General features: G+C 36.4%; 4 protein-coding genes across 5 annotated transcripts; 3 read left to right on the top strand and 1 right to left on the bottom strand.

Annotated features, from left to right (window-relative positions):
• The first annotated feature begins 1138 nt into the window (after window positions 1-1138).
• On the top strand, window positions 1139-3723 carry LOC137807055 (putative protein phosphatase 2C 13). The gene is made up of 2 exons (XM_068607482.1): window positions 1139-1635; window positions 2380-3723. Exons 1-2 carry the CDS (start codon window positions 1474-1476, stop codon window positions 3376-3378), a joined length of 1161 nt encoding a protein of 386 aa, XP_068463583.1. The 5' UTR covers window positions 1139-1473; the 3' UTR covers window positions 3379-3723.
• Window positions 3724-5127: 1404 nt separating this feature from the next.
• On the top strand, window positions 5128-8122 carry LOC137807054 (leghemoglobin reductase). Its single transcript, XM_068607481.1, has 2 exons — window positions 5128-5692; window positions 6676-8122. Exons 1-2 carry the CDS (start codon window positions 5441-5443, stop codon window positions 7924-7926), a joined length of 1503 nt encoding a protein of 500 aa, XP_068463582.1. The 5' UTR covers window positions 5128-5440; the 3' UTR covers window positions 7927-8122.
• A 942-nt stretch (window positions 8123-9064) lies between these two features.
• On the bottom strand, window positions 9065-11703 carry LOC137807052 (craniofacial development-like protein). Of its 2 annotated transcripts, none has more exons than XM_068607476.1 (5): window positions 11525-11703; window positions 10947-11027; window positions 10691-10815; window positions 10397-10582; window positions 9065-9817 (listed from the first exon to the last, which is right to left on the bottom strand). In XM_068607476.1, the coding sequence occupies exons 1-5, from the start codon at window positions 11535-11537 to the stop codon at window positions 9446-9448; spliced, it is 777 nt and encodes a 258-aa protein (XP_068463577.1). In that variant the 5' UTR covers window positions 11538-11703; the 3' UTR covers window positions 9065-9445. The 2 variants fall into 2 exon arrangements, with proteins under 2 accessions (XP_068463577.1, XP_090156766.1); XM_090300640.1 differs by having other exon boundaries at window positions 10397-10616; window positions 11525-11632.
• A 720-nt stretch (window positions 11704-12423) lies between these two features.
• On the top strand, window positions 12424-15586 carry LOC137805532 (protein FAR1-RELATED SEQUENCE 6-like). The gene is made up of 3 exons (XM_090299976.1): window positions 12424-12795; window positions 12898-15324; window positions 15397-15586. The coding sequence occupies exons 1-3, from the start codon at window positions 12643-12645 to the stop codon at window positions 15541-15543; spliced, it is 2727 nt and encodes a 908-aa protein (XP_090156102.1). The 5' UTR covers window positions 12424-12642; the 3' UTR covers window positions 15544-15586.
• The last annotated feature ends 499 nt before the right edge of the window (window positions 15587-16085 follow it).

The raw sequence follows: 16085 nt of genomic DNA, 5'->3' as shown, positions 1-16085 counted from the left end.
AGTTACTTCTCTTAGTCAATTCCTTAATAACCTTACTACGTCTATATCGAAGACAACCTATGTATCCACCTGTTAACCCCCATTAATTTTAACAATTCATAGTCATATATGTTACTCGTATAAAAGTTTTTACATTATTTAAGATGATTATGATAAAAATGTTCTTTAATTGGATGTCACTGTGAAGTTTATGTTCACATAAATATTTAACCCCATTAACATCTCCTACATACTAAAATCTCCTTTGTTCGAAAGTAATTTAAACAAAAGATAAACTATTTATTTATTTTTATTTCAAATGCATATTATATATAAGACACTCATCACCATTTTTGATAAAAGTATGGCATCAAACATTAGGATACACGTAAGGTGGAATTTCAGCAATGCGCAATTGGAATTCTTGACTAAGTTTTTTTTTTTTTTAAAAAAAATGTAAGATAACTTGTGAGTGTATTATAATATTTTATATTGTTAGTGTGTTTATTACTTCTTCTTCTTCTAAGATATCATAAAAGCCATTCAAGTATCTTATACAAGGGATTCTCGTTTTAAGTGATGATGTATAGTTATTGAATAAACCCTTCGTCCACAATAATAGCAGCCCAAAATTTCAAGGAATTTGAGAAATAAAAGCAGTATAAATTTAGGAAATGTTAGTATTATTAGATAAAGTTCATATTGAATTAAGGATTAAAGTAAATCATTCTTCTCAAAATTTCATTTTATACTCATAATAATAGTATTAAAAACTTTACAAAATTTATATGGATAAGTTCATCCGTGTTCAGAAAGATTGGAATATTTTATATGCATCCATAGCCAGAACCACAACTTTTTTTTTTTTACGTGGTTGTTAGTTATTCACTAACTATTAAGTCAACGTCTGAAGGCAAAGCTACAATCTTCACTGTTCATAATTACTTATACGCAACCTCAACCTTCAACCATACAACTCATGGATTGCCACGTGCTTAGCCGCAAAGTTAAACTTTTAAATTTGTATTAATTAATTAATCTGTGGGTCACTAAACTAACAACTAACGTTAATCATAAGCAAATCTAGGGATACTTACGTCATTTCATTCCACGGATTCACGAACTTAATTTTATCTTAGAAGAGGCGTGACGACTTCACGCTCTTGTCCTCGCGTCACACATATAACCTTTCAGCGAAGTGTCTAGAAAGAGAGGAAATACAAACACGATACGACACCGTGTTCGAGGGGCATTACTGAGTTTTCATGCCACGCGCACCGACGTGGTTATTAGTGTGTTGGGATTAAGCACCCTTTTAAGTATCATGTGCGCATAATTCGAAGCAGACACATACATAGAGGTGAAAGAAAGAGAAGCCCTAATTTTGTCACTGTTCTCTTCTTCTTCTTCTTCTTCACAGAAAACTCCAAATCTTCTCAAATTCAATTAAGGAAATTCTAGTTGGTTGATTTCGTTGCGGAACGGCAATTGAGGATGATCGTGAGCCCCAAGATGGTAGCGGAAGCGGAAATTATCTGTCAGCAGACCATTCCGATGTTGGACGTGAAGTATCATATTTGCGTTGCGCAAGAACACAACGTCGAGGTCGAGGTTTCGCCCAAATCGCCTTCACCTTCTGTTCCGATCTTTGGCCAAGTATGTTTTTTTATCTCAATCCCTTTGTCTTTTTTTTTTTTTTCCTTTCGGGTTTGATTTTAATTGCGGTTATTATTGGTTTGATATGCTTGAAGGAATTGGTTTTTGAGTCGTCTTTTTAGGTTAGTTTATTGTCAAATCTGAATCGGGTTTGTGAATTTGATTTTGTTTCTTTTTATTGATAAATGTGAGAAGATCAAATACTCCTCTGGGTATGTTTGGTATAGAAGAAATAAGTAGAAATGATGAAAATAGAGAAGGATTAAGCTGAGAAAAGACAAATAGGTAAGAAATAGATTGAATGTTTAATTGTTTGGTAGAGAGGAGAAATATGTGAGAAAGGAGAAAGTATTTTGAAAGTTGAGTAATTTGATAGAAAATAAGAATAATGATAAATTGATGAACATAAATAGTTGATGAATATAGAGTAGTCTCATCAGTTTTTTCTCCTCCCTAAACCAAACAATCAAAATTAGCTCTCTTCTCTACCAAACTAGGGACTAGTGTTTGTGGAGTTTATGAATCTGAATTTTGGAAGTAGAATTTGGATTTGGATGTTTATTTATCGCCATTAACACGTAGGTTCCTCACTCAGTTGAAATTTATAATTTATTTATCGTCTTTTAGTTGTTTCGAGCTGTTATGCTTTGTGAGTTTAATGGTCAGGTTCATGTTTATTCTTTAACACTTTGATTCGATCTCTTTAATTTTGATGTGCTGACTTTTGTGTTACATGTTTGTTAGGCAGTGAATCACTCTGATATCATTAAACGTTCCAGTATGGAGACCCCTGAAGTGAGTTTTGTCCCAAATGCGCGTTCTGGTAGCTATGCTGAGATTGGGCCGCGGGTTTCTATGGATGATGAGCACATTTGTATTGACGATCTAGGTGCTCATCTTGGATTTGTGTTCAAGTACCCGATACGGAGTGCTTTTTATGCAGTTTTTGATGGTCATGGAGGGCCTGATGCAGCTGCTTTTGTTAAGAGGAATGCTATGAGATTATTTTTTGAAGATGCGAACATGCTGCAGACATATGATACTGATGCGTTCTTTCTAGACAAGTTAGAGGATTCTCATAGGAGAGCTTTTATACGGGCAGATCTTGCCTTGGCTGATGAACAAACTGTTAGTAGTTCATGTGGAACTACTGCATTGACTGCCCTTGTACTTGGAAGGCACTTGCTTGTTGCTAATGCTGGTGACTGTCGGGCAGTTCTTTGCCGGAGGGGTGTGGCTGTTGAGATGTCTAATGATCACAGGCCAAGTTTTCTGCCGGAACAGCGGAGGGTGGAGGAGGTAGGTGGATTCTTTGATGATGGATACCTCAATGGTTATCTTTCAGTAACCCGTGCCCTTGGGGATTGGGACTTGAAATTTCCACTCGGTGCTGCATCTCCTCTTATTGCTGAGCCAGATGTTCGACTGGCCACATTGAGTGAGGAGGATGAGTTCTTGATCATTGGGTGTGATGGGATTTGGGATGTAATGTCAAGCCAAGTTGCAGTTAGTCTTGTTCGCCGAGGATTAAGAAGGCATAATGACCCACAGAAGTGTGCTATGGAACTAGTCAAGGAAGCATTGCGCCTGGATACATCGGATAATCTCACTGTGATTGTTGTGTGTTTGTCGCCCATTGAAACCATTGTTGAATCATGTCCACCCCAAAGGCGAAGATTCAAAGCTTGCAGCCTGTCTGAAGAGGCCCGTAATAGGTTGAAGAGCTTGATTGAGCGAAATTGACTGTAAATGCAATTCTTGTGATTCACAAATGTTCCTTTATTAAAAGAAATTATCTGTTTTTTAGGCTGTTTCAGAGAGCTAAAAAGCAGCCAGCAGTTTTGTAGGGATAGAAGAGATATTTGGTAAGGGGTAGAGGGGGTTCAGACCTATTTAGTTCTGGGTTTTGTTGGTATAGAGACAATCGTAATTTTGGCGGATTAGATTCGGTGGCCACCATGGCCGTTCCCATTTTAACAGTTTCTGCTGCTGTAAATAGAAATGATTTTAGAGGCTTTCTCAGTAGTTCTCTGGGTTGCATGCCACTAAAAATTGATACTCATTTCAAATTTATTTCATATTTACTTAGATGAGGTGTCGTCAATAGCCGAATGCATAGCTAATTTCATGTTTGAGCCTTGTTTATTGTTCCTGACCCTCTCCATGTTTTATGGATGGATATGCATGGCCCATCTTATCACTGTAGGACCTATGTAATGGGGCAATATTATCGTTTGGCATCATACAAGTTAATACCTTATCACATGTGATGAATTTTTTCGGTTATAATAGAAATATTATTTTCAACTTGTGTTGTTTTGTCCTCTAGGAGGGGGGAATGGAGCCTGTCAGTTGCCCTAGTCCAACCAAATACTTAGAGGCTTTGGTAAGGTGTGTAAGGCCGTTATTTCGTTATCTAAATCTTGCAAACGTATGACTAGGGAAATTTGTTGTGTGGCATCCTTATTCCCAGATGTTCCAACTATCAGATCCCTTCTTTTCCAGATCCTAAACATATGGCAGCCGTTTCTGCCCCAAGAAGATTTGTATAAGTATGTAATGTAACCTCTAATTGATTATGACCATGAAACTGCAATCTCAAATATATAGTTGTAAAAACTATTTAGTATTTGTTTTTTCGGTGAATATAAAACTCTCTTACAACGATTTCTTGTTGAGTTTTAAACCTTTAATTTAAGGGAGTGATGATAATGGTAATACTAGTGGGTTCAGATAACAGTGTGGTAACAATAATAGAAAGAGCCATTATTAAAGAAATCTGAATTAAAAATTCAAATTTTCTTGATTTTTAAAATAAATTTAAGTTTTTCAAAATTTTATAAAAAAGGTATTTCAATATCTTATCATGCATTGAATTTGACATAGTAAAATATTTAGTACAGACCTGACCAATGTTCTGCAAATTATGCTCTGCAAAGTACATTAATTTATTTCATTAAGTGTATGCTACTCCAATGAGTTTGTTATCAAATCAAAACCCAACAAAGATGCAGCATCACAGCAACAAATAACTCCTTAAACGTGTTTACACTTCAACTCTTGATTGTATGTATAGAAAAAACAAATATATGAGGAAATAAACAAAAAATGCCTCTTCCACTCAAATGTTCCCATTACAAATCATTTCCAAAACTGTAATTGCTTTTTTAAAATGATGTTTTCAAATTATGGAAAATTGAAAAATCAAATATCATGAAAAGTTGAATTTTGAGAATGACAAATTATACTCGAATTTATCATTTAAAAAAATAATATTTGTGTATATTTAAAAAAAAATCATGTCATGATATTTTTTATAAGTAACTTTTCATGTTGTAATAAAACATGAAAGTATTTTTTAGTCAAACACTATAAATTTGTTGAAAACACGATGTTAATTAAAAATAATTTTAAGAAAACAATGTCCCTGCTTAATTTAATTCGATTCTAACTTGTTGGTCCAAAAAGCACAGCCATGCGAGAAAGTAGAATAAATAAAAAGCAATTTAGCAATAATTAACAGAAAAACATGAGATTTAAAAAAAGTGCAATAAAAAATAGTAAAGAAGGGGAAGAAATGCATCTAAGGGCTAAGATGGTAGGGAGAGTTAATCGGAAACATTAGTTATTTGTCATTTTTAATTTTAATTTATTAGAATTATAATATTATAATGTGAGAGATGAAGGAGTTTATATATAATTATATAATAAAGAGAAAGAGCATGGATTGTGTGGTGTGTTAGGTCGTGAGAGGAAGAGTAACAACTAACTCAAATCAAATCAAATCCGAAGACAGAGAAGAATCATGGCCATGGCAAGCTTGGCTCGAAGGAAGGCTTACGCCGTCGTTTCATCATCCAGGTCGTCGCTTTTCCTCACAACTTTCAGGGGATTCGCATCCGGATCTGACGAGAACGATGTCGTCGTCATCGGCGGCGGTCCCGGCGGCTACGTGGCCGCCATTAAAGCCTCGCAGTTAGGTCTCAAAACCACTTGCATCGAAAAGCGTGGAGCTCTCGGCGGCACCTGTCTCAACGTTGGATGCATCCCTTCCAAGGTTCATTACCTTTTCATTTTCTTCTTCACGCTTTGTTTTTCCTTTATTTTAATGAATTTTTTCTTTTCTTTCTGTACGGGATTGGGAATTTGGTTTCCTGATCGTTTATATTTTCTGCGTCGTTTCTGATTGCTGTCTTTTTTTTTGGAAGAGATTAAAAGGAAAAACTCTTGAATTGGGGATTTTCGTAGTTAAAGGCCTTATTTTTGGCGTTGCAGATTATTTTTTTTTTTGGAGTGAGAGGATGATGTTTTGTTATGGTGAGGTGGTGGTGGTGGTGGTGGTGGTGGTAGGGGGAAGTAATTAGGATGGAGTGAAGCTGATGAACTGTGTGTGAGCATGTGTTTTCATTTCCTCTTTGGGGTTTTTACTATCTAGGAATTGAGTGCAAGTATGTTTCTGTGCTCTGTTTTTTTCCGCGGATTTTGTATATTTTTCTTGTTGTGTGGATGAGTTGCTTGATTTGCAATATCAAAATTTAAGGTCTCAACCGGAATATTAGCTGGATGAGAAAACTCTTATTGTTTGGCTTTCCAATTTTTATACAATTAATTGTTTTTTCTTCAACAAGTCTTATCTCACTAGGTGGGACTGGTTTCATGAATCGGTATGGGACTTGGTAAAAAAATTCAGGGATATAATTCACCTTGAGACCCTGCCCTCCAATAAAGTTCATCTCATTCATTGTAATTTATTTGATTTTCCATATAAAGACATTTCACATCCTGCTGCAGATTATACTTTAACTTCTTTTCTATAATTTCTCTGTATTGATCACCAATATGATCTCAATCGTTGTATTTTTAAACAAATATATTCCTATATACAAACAATGTCATCTCATTTGATCCATCCATCTATCTGCTGTGAAAGACTATGGTTTTTGTTGTTGTGTTTCCATTTATAGTTTGAATAAAGTAATTGATTAGCATTTTAGAGATCTATGTACTCATTTAGGAGGGTACCTCCATATTTTGGTTCAGGCGCTTTTGCATTCTTCCCACATGTACCATGAGGCTAAACATGCATTTGCCAACCATGGAGTCAAGTTTTCATCCGTGGAGATTGATTTGGCTGCCATGATGGCCCAAAAGGATAAAGCTGTTTCGAATCTTACCAAGGGTATTGAAGGACTGTTCAAAAAAAACAAGGTAAGCTATGTCAAAGGTTATGGCAAGTTTGTTTCACCATCCGAGGTCTCTGTGGATACCCTTGACGGTGGAAATACTGTTGTGAAAGGCAAGCATATTATAATTGCCACTGGCTCGGATGTGAAATCTCTACCTGGCGTCACTATTGATGAAAAGAAAATTGTATCATCAACTGGAGCTCTTTCTTTGACTGAAATCCCCAAGAAACTCGTAGTTATTGGGGCAGGCTACATTGGGCTCGAGATGGGCTCAGTATGGCGCCGACTTGGCTCTGAGGTAACAGTTGTTGAGTTTGCATCAGATATTGTTCCAACCATGGATGCTGAGGTGCGGAAGCAGTTTCAGCGTTCTCTTGAGAAGCAAGGCATGAAATTCCAGCTGAACACGAAGGTTGTTGGAGTCGATACTTCTGGGGATGGGGTGAAGCTAACCCTTGAACCAGCTGCTGGTGGTGATCAAACTATACTTGAAACTGATGTTGTCCTTGTATCTGCGGGTAGGACTCCATTCACTTCTGAACTTGGGTTAGACAAGATAGGAGTTGAAACTGACAAGATCGGACGGATTTTGGTAAATGAAAGATTTGCCACAAATGTCTCTGGTGTTTATGCGATTGGGGATGTAATTCCAGGCCCAATGTTGGCACACAAGGCAGAAGAAGACGGGGTTGCTTGTGTCGAATACATAGCTGGTAAGGTTGGCCATGTGGACTATGACAAAGTCCCAGGTGTTGTCTATACAACCCCCGAGGTTGCATATGTTGGGAAGACGGAGGAGCAGGTGAAGGCACTTGGAATTGAATACCGTGTTGGCAAATTCCCATTTATGGCTAACAGCAGAGCTAAGGCAATTGATAATGCTGAAGGACTGGTGAAGATATTGGCTGAGAAGGAGACAGATAAGATATTGGGAGTGCACATTATGGCATCCAATGCAGGAGAGCTCATTCATGAAGCAGCAATAGCATTACAGTATGATGCGTCTAGTGAGGACATTGCACGTGTGTGCCATGCACATCCAACAATGAGCGAGGCTGTGAAAGAAGCCGCAATGGCCACTTATGACAAGCCCATTCACATATGAAGAGCTAGTTGCTTCTTCATTCTCGTTTCATTTTTGTCCAACAATTTTACATTGACTTGGAGATGATACCACCTCTGTTAAATTTAGATTCAGGTTTTTAAATGCAAATTATCCCCTTGTTTACTTGTTTGCATAATAAGAGGAATAATTGTGTTGTTCTTGTCTTTGTTCAATAATATATATCTCCCCTTCTCTCTGGGACTATGTTGTAATTCTTACAGGGCGAAGACAACTTAATGGGATTGCGGAACGTTGTTACGATATCTTTATAGATGAAATTAGAGATATTTTCATTTACCGAATCTTTATTTTTGAGTGTGAAGAATAATTTTTTTGGTTAGTTAGAATGTTATAAAATAATATGATTTTTGTTATTTTTCAATAGTTCTATTCTCGTAAAGTTTTTATTTTCATTTCAAGGAAGTGGAAAAGTTAAATAGAACGTGAGAATTATTTTAGTTTTACTTTATTTTAATTATTTTTAAAATTGAGAAAGTTTTTCTAAAATTATCAAAACTAAGTCAAACGCAGTTTTTATTAACTCAAAACAAACTTTTTGAAAGAAAATTTAATTCGGTGTATAATTTAAGAGGAAAAACATTCTTTGTAGGATCAGAGCACAGAGTAAGCAGTTAAACACATGATTTATCTCCATGGTGTATTTGTGATAAAAAAAAATCTTCAAGATGAACAGCTGCCACAATTATGCGTTATCTTATCTATTACCTTCCTACACTGTATTATAAAAAATTATGATTGTTTACGTGACGTGGATTGATGTTTTTTATGGATGTTATTTGTAGTTTAGTCGTATCCTTAAGGACAGTAAGGCAGACTACGGTAACACATACCTTGTTTCAAATCCTTTTAGACATGATTAGCTTTTGGCACGATGGTTAAAAGTAATAATAACTAAAGGTATTTTTTCCTTCAATCCCAAATCTCAAATAGACCACATATATTACTTATTAAGCAGATTGCAAAAGATACAAAACTTACAAAATACCTTAGAAAATACCATTATCAAAGACAAAAATAAAATAACTATTAAGTGGCCGAGAATAAAAACATCGTATAAAACTTTAAAGTTATTAGTAATCTGGCCACGATAACTTACGCCTTGAAACTAAGAATCGAGTTGCTCTGCAAAAAAATCGAGTCCTAGTATTTACTTAAAAGAGGAAATGAAACAACCAAATAATGAACAGACACAAAATCTGTTCTTTGAAACCACCTATGGCGAGTTGTAAATGTGTTTTTTGAGGCTCTCAAGGAATGGAATAAACAAATGTCAGTCTAAAATTTAGACCTGTTTCTCTTTAGCCCCGTATTTTTCCTTCCCATGTCATTGAATAGCATTTCAAATGCTCAACAAGCATCACACTCCATTAATGTGATCAAAGGTCTTATACCTCTTGAGAGACCAAGACCTTCCCATGAACAATAGCACTTAGACCATCAACTGAATACATAACCGTAAATAATTCTTGTAGCAACTCCAATCTTCAACTACCTTCAGTCATATGCAATCCTCTTGCATATTATCTGGTCGCTTCCTGGCTTGCAAAGCCAATCGTGCATCTCTCTCTCGCTCAAATTCACGATAATCTGTTCGTTGTAGGAAAGAAACCTTGTCCAAATACTGGTTGGAACTTTTCTTATAGGCATCAAGCTCTACATCCAATCCCTTATTTTCTTCCTTATATTCTCCCCAGTCCTTTTTGGTCTTGTCAAGTACACTGAGCTTCTGTTTCTTCTTGATTTGTTCAAGGACAACATCCACTGCAGACGGTGGAGGAGCTTTGGCTCTTTCCATTGCCTCCTTTGAGTCAGAATCAACAAGCTTTTTAACTTCAATTTCTTGACCAGCAAAATCCCGAACCTCAGTAATCTGATAAACAAAGGAAATCAACAAACACGGAGAATCATGCCCCACATGGGTGCTGGGAATGCTAGATCATCAACCAAGTTGAAATCCAAAGCATTTCAAATATTCAAGTGTTTTTTTTGGCATGGTACATACTCATTGTGCTGGGCTTGATCCATGACATATTGAAATAGCTGGATATAAACTAAATCATGTCCTGTCTATATCAAAGCATTTTATTATATTACTCAGGCTTCTCTACCTATTGAAATAAAAATAAAGAATCCAAAGCATTTCAAATTTAAAGTGAAAAATTTTGTGCACGGTATACACCGTAATTGCGTTGGGCTTAACAGTAGGCACCCCTAGTATATTACACGTTGAAACAGCCTGATATAAGCTAAATCCTGTTCTATCTATGTCAAAGCATTTTTTTTTTTTGTATATAACTCAGACATCTCTACATATGGAAATATAACTAAATAAAATATTCAAGTCTACATATTTTGCGCTTCCATTTGGCTAAAAGCACACAAAATTTTCCCAATTCAGCTAGATTGCCACATGACCAAAAATAGGTACAATAGATAGCACTAAGCTTACCACAAGTTTCCCCCTGTTTGAGGCAGCCATGGCAGCATCATCTTTCACTGCTGCAAGAGCAGCAGCAGCAATCTTCTTGGCTTCTTCACTGGTGCCGCTCTGTGTCATGCCATGTTCATTATTTGAAGCACCTTGCCCAAAGGATTCAGTTGCCTTTGGTGCCAACCCCAAATAAGACATCCAATTCTATGTTCAAATTTATCAGGAAAGAAATTAAACCCTGTAACAGTGAAAAATGTTTTATTTTATTTTTTTACAAGTGGCTTGAAGAAGAGAACAACAGCAATTCCTTACAGAAGATGTCTTTCTTGCAGTTTTTTTGGGGGCGGATTTAGGCTTGCTTGTAAATCTATTGAGGACCTTGTTAGATACTCCCTTATTCATTTGTTCCCACATGGCATCAGCTTGAGCTTTTATTTCTACCAAGAGAAAGAGCATGTGATGTGACCAAGTTTATCCCCAACAAAAACATTAAACTCTCCACCACAGACACAATCATTGTCAAAGATAAACAAAAGTCTCAACATGCATATCGAAGCCAAAACCTCACCAGTATCCTCCTGTTTTGCTTCCAGGCTAGACCCCATGTCAGGTTCTTTGACAGGCTCAGCAGAACTTGCGTTGACAGTATCTGAAACATAAAACCTAAATTTGATTCAAAGAAACTCCATTTTATATCCCAAAAATAGACCTACAGCGATAAAAACCATATATAGGATTCAAGAAAGAAGTGTACTCGACCATCAAGACCCATAAAGAAAAACTGAAACTTGATTTACCTTTACCTTTACCCATGCGTGTAACGAAACAAAACATCAACCACCACAAAATCAAACGTTAAAATAAATGAAGAAATGGGGAAATGCAGAGAACTAGGGTTTTCACAGTAAGCATGAGAAAAGAAATCTAGTAAAGAGAGTGAGTGTGAAAAGAATGAATAAAATGGGTATTTAAAAGTACGCATAAAATCACGAATCGTGTAAGTAAGATGGTGTAGAAGAGATATCGGCATTTTGAGTAGTTTGTTTTGGGGGAAATGGAATTGTGGGCGTTTGGATTGAAAGCTGAAAAGAAGAGGGAAGGGGAAACAGAGAATGAATAGAATTCAAAAGAAAAGAAAAGCCTTACCGGCAGAGCTCATATCTGGCGGTGACGGTGACGGTGGCGGTGGAGAAGGCGCAGAAACACAGACCAACAATTTGGCTTTACCTCTATGCTCTCCCTAAAATACCTTCCATTTTCTTTACCCAAATCACCCTTCTCACTTTCTCTGTGATTCTCTGTTTTTCTTAATTAACTTTTTGGTTAGGGTCAATATTAATTTATTACAATGATATTTAAAAAAAAAATTAATCTCATTTTTTTAAAAAGTATGCAATTTAACCGTTTTTATTAATTTGTCACAAACAACATTAACTTATGATAATTTTACATACGTGGAGTTAAGACACATGGTACGTCCATGTAGATACTTATGTTTAAGATTTTTTATTTTTTTTTTGCGTGCAACGACTATAGTGGTGGAATGGAATGGGTCTGCGGTGGTTGCAGTTTTTGGGTGTTGTCTTCTTTCTACTTCACTTTCACACTTTTCATCTCAAATCATCATCTTCCTCTAGTTAATCCTTTTCTGCATGGCAATTGCTTCCTGCACCCGATCAATTGTGATTGGCACCCGACACATTTTTTAAAATCCAAAAATGCCCTTGTCTTCTTCATTTATGAAAACATTGAATGGTGAGGAAGAAGAAGTTCATGAATGTGTGAAGCTTTGGTTTGAGCTGCAAAAGAGAAGGTTGTGCTTCGTTCATTGTTGCTAAGTTGAGTGTAAGCTTCGTTTGGCAAGTTAAAGGAGGTAATTAATCCATTTTCGTTCGTCTTTGGTTATTTTCTCGAGCTCAGCTGGTCCCGGATATCGGAATCCGGAATTCAAATTTTCTGCCTACGGATATTAATATCCGGAAGTCAAAATTTTGTATACGGATAATAATATCCGGAACTAGGATTTGCCTACGGACGCTGATATCCGTAGTTCATATTTGCCTTACGGATGAAAATATCCGTAGTTCATAATATTGCCTTACGGATGAAAATATCCGGGACTAGTATTTGCCTTACGGATGAAAATATCCGTAGTTCATAATATTGCCTTACGGATATATATATCCGGAAGTTAACTGTTGATATTTTTTTGGTTATGGATTAATTTATCCGGAAGTGAAGTGTTAATTTTTTTCAGCAACCGAATGGATTCAACAGAGTCATACATGGGAGTTTTAGGGGAGATTGATGTGTGGGATGGATTAGATGATGTTGATCTGGAGCAGTCAACAAGTTATAACGCATTAGATAATGAACACAGGGCACATGAATGTAGTGAGGCATTTTCTACAAATGAGGTATGGTCAATGTTGGGTTGTGAATGTTTTTTATATGAATTATTTTTAAATTTGGCATGATGATCAAGATGTTCTTTTAAATTTTTAAGAATGTTATTGTAGGTATTTCGTGATCGAGATGAGCTGTTAGATTGGGCGAGAAGTGTTGGCTATAGTTATGGGTTTGTCATTGTTATATTAAGGTCAGATACATGGACGGGCCAACGAGGAAGGATGACCTATGTATTGTTAGGTTGTGAGAGAGGAGGTAAATACAGACGGTATAAAAAAGAAGTAGATGTCATTCAAACTGGAAGTAGGAAGTGTGAGTGTCCTTTCAGATTGCGAGGCAAACCAGTCAAAGGTGGTCAAGGGTGGAAGGTTGAATTAATTTGTGGTTCTCACAATCATGACTTGGCAGAGACAATGGTGGGTCATCCCTATGCTGGAAGGTTAAGTATAGAGGAAAAGGTTATGGTTGAGGATATGAGTAAAACTGCGGTGAAGCCAAGAAATATTTTACTAACCATGAAAGAGAGAAATGAGAAGAATGTGACAACGATTAAGCAGGTTTATAATGCAATCACTGTTCACCGAAGATCACAACGAGGTCACAGAACAGAAATGCAACAACTGATGTTGTTACTAGAGCGAGACAGGTACGTGCATTGGTGTAGGTGCGATGAGGTCTCTAATATTGTGCAAGATATATTTTGGACACACCCAGATTCAGTAAAATTGGTGAACTCATTTAACATTGTCATATTAATGGATAGTACGTACAAGACGAACAAGTATAGGATGCCGTTACTTGAGGTTGTTGGGATTACGTCTACAGGTTTGACTTTCTCCGTTGCATTTTGTTTACTAGCAGCAGAAAAGGAAAATAATTTTTTTTGGGCCCTTGACAGACTTAAAGGGTTGTTTTTAAGAGTTGATTCATGCCCTAGGGTGGTGGTATGTGATAGAGATGTTGCCTTAATGAATGCAATTAGAATGGTGTTTCCTGAAGCTTATAATTTGCTATGTCGGTTTCACATTGATAAAAATGTGAAAGCAAAATGTAAAATGCTGGTGCATCCAAGAGAGGCATGGGATCAAGTAATGGAAGTGTGGGGATCTGTTGTGGATTGTGATATTGTTGAGGCCTTTGAAGATCGTGTCAATGCTCTTCGAGTTGTCTGTTCTCCATGGCCTATATTTGTTGATTATGTGATGGATACATGGTTACGTCCACATAAAGAAAAATTTGTCAAGGCATGGATAGATAAGGTGATGCACTTAGGAAACACAACAAGTAACAGAGTTGAGTCGGCACACTGGAGCCTAAAGAGAGTTCTTCAGAATTCGATGGGGGATTTATGTTTCTGCTGGGATTCCATCAATAAGATGATTATTTTACAACATAATGCAATCAAAGATTCATTCCAAAAGAGTTTGCATGTGGTTGGACATCGGTTCAAGGTTACAGCTTACAAAAAATTGTTAGGTTTTGTGTCTAAATATGCTTTGAACCTTATTTCAGAAGAACTTGATAGGGTTAAATCAGTGGGGTTTGATAAAAGTAGGTGTGGATGTAGTCTTACATGTACTCATGGTCTTCCTTGTGCGTGTCAATTGGCTTCATTTGGTGTTGGTAGCATACCACTTAAATCAGTACATGTGATGTGGACTCGTTTAAGTTTTGAAGACATTGCTACTGAACAATCTTCATCTGAGTTGTCAATTGATAAAGAGTTTGAGGTCATCGCGAAGCGGTTTAAAGAGTTGGATGTTGCAGGTAAGGTTAACATCAAGAGTAAATTGCAGGATATTGCCTTTCCAGAGAAAACATCTATTTACGCACCAGATCATAAGGTGAAAACAAAAGGTGCTGTAAAGATGTCTCGTCCTACCAAATTCATGAGATCAACTAAGCGAATCCCTTCTTATTTTGAACATGTGGATTTCTTACACTCACAACATGATAGTTGTGCAAGCAAAAAATCTAATGAAGAAAGCTTACCAGAAATTGTACCAGCAAAATGTATTCCTTTCCTTGATCAGTTCCCTGTAGGGTATCATCCATATATTGTTGATGTTGTTGACGTTAGGGCTGATGGCCATTGTGGCTACCGTGCTGTTGCTGCCCAATTGGGAATGGGAGAGGAGTCATGGGCTGTTGTTCGAATGAATTTGTTAAAAGAACTAAGTGAATGGAGACAAGAATATGTTCAACTCTTTGGTGGTGATGATAGATATGAATACTTGAAGAACTCACTTCTAGTGGAACACATGTCTATGGTACCAACCACTAAAACCATTTCATTTTTACATTGCATTTCTTTATTTAACTTTGTTTGTCAATTGTACTTGCAGGCAGGAACAGATAAGTGGATGACAATTCCAGACATGGGATATGTTATTGCAAATCGGTATAATGTCATTCTTGTTTCTTTGTCCATGTTACAATCATTGAGTATTTTTCCTTTAAGAACCCAAGCACCAAGTAACTTCCGTCAACACCGAATCATTGCAATTGGACATGTCCACGGAAATCATTTTGTCCAGGTATAAACTAAACCAATCAAGATTGATGTGCTAAATCAAGATTTGTGTACCTTATATTTATTACCTTTATAGGTCAAGCTCAAAGATGGTTGTCCAATTCCACCTACGGATATATTGTGGGCATCACATCGTTATCCGGCGGCCCAAACTTGGTCAACATACTACACTAGCCGGATACAAGTTTATACCCAACTAATGTCCATTAGACGATATTTGTAATTATAACATTTGTAATAGCATAATTTAGATTTATGGATGTTTAGTACATTTGCAGTTGTCCTACAATATTCACTGAAGTCACTGTTATGCCTACGGATAAAAAAATCCGGAAGTCACTGTTATGCCTACGGATAAAAAAATCCGGAAGTCACTGTTATGCCTACGGATAAAAAAATCCGGAAGTCACAGTTATGCCTACGGATAAAAAAATCCGGAAGTCACAATTATGCCTACGGATAAAAATATCCGTAAGTCACTATTATGCCTACGGATAAAAATATCCGTAAGTCATACTTTTGCCTACGGATAAATATATGCGTAAGCCAATGATTTCTGTACTAATGATCATATTGAAACATATAAGGATCATATTGAAACATATAAAATAAAAGTAACGTGAAGCAAGAACCGATAAGGATCATATTGAAACATATAATTAAGGTTCAGATACATTGTCATGGATCATATTGAAACATATAATTAAGGTTCAGATACATTGTCATGGATCAAAATATTACATAAAAAGAAATCGTAATACATCT

The sequence above is a fragment of the Phaseolus vulgaris genome, chromosome 3 (genome assembly GCF_051622355.1).
Source record: "Phaseolus vulgaris cultivar YP4 chromosome 3, ASM5162235v1, whole genome shotgun sequence".
NCBI classification, from domain to species: Eukaryota; Viridiplantae; Streptophyta; class Magnoliopsida; order Fabales; family Fabaceae; genus Phaseolus; species Phaseolus vulgaris.
Note: the sequence above shows the minus strand (reverse complement) of the source record. Positions and strands in the feature narration are given on the sequence as shown.

Coding starts and splice junctions, on each gene's coding strand:
- LOC137805532 (XM_090299976.1), top strand. CDS start 12,643: ATGGATTCAACAGAGTCATACATGGGAGTTTTAGGGGAGATTGATGTG. Junction 12,796..12,897: donor AGGCATTTTCTACAAATGAG/GTATGGTCAATG, acceptor ATGTTATTGTAG/GTATTTCGTGATCGAGATGA. Junction 15,325..15,396: donor ACGGAAATCATTTTGTCCAG/GTATAAACTAAA, acceptor TTACCTTTATAG/GTCAAGCTCAAAGATGGTTG.
- LOC137807054 (XM_068607481.1), top strand. CDS start 5,441: ATGGCCATGGCAAGCTTGGCTCGAAGGAAGGCTTACGCCGTCGTTTCA. Junction 5,693..6,675: donor TTGGATGCATCCCTTCCAAG/GTTCATTACCTT, acceptor ATTTTGGTTCAG/GCGCTTTTGCATTCTTCCCA.
- LOC137807055 (XM_068607482.1), top strand. CDS start 1,474: ATGATCGTGAGCCCCAAGATGGTAGCGGAAGCGGAAATTATCTGTCAG. Junction 1,636..2,379: donor CTGTTCCGATCTTTGGCCAA/GTATGTTTTTTT, acceptor CATGTTTGTTAG/GCAGTGAATCACTCTGATAT.
- LOC137807052 (XM_068607476.1), bottom strand. Junction 10,816..10,946: donor AGCAAAACAGGAGGATACTG/GTGAGGTTTTGG, acceptor TTCTCTTGGTAG/AAATAAAAGCTCAAGCTGAT. Junction 10,583..10,690: donor CTGCAAGAAAGACATCTTCT/GTAAGGAATTGC, acceptor ATTTGAACATAG/AATTGGATGTCTTATTTGGG.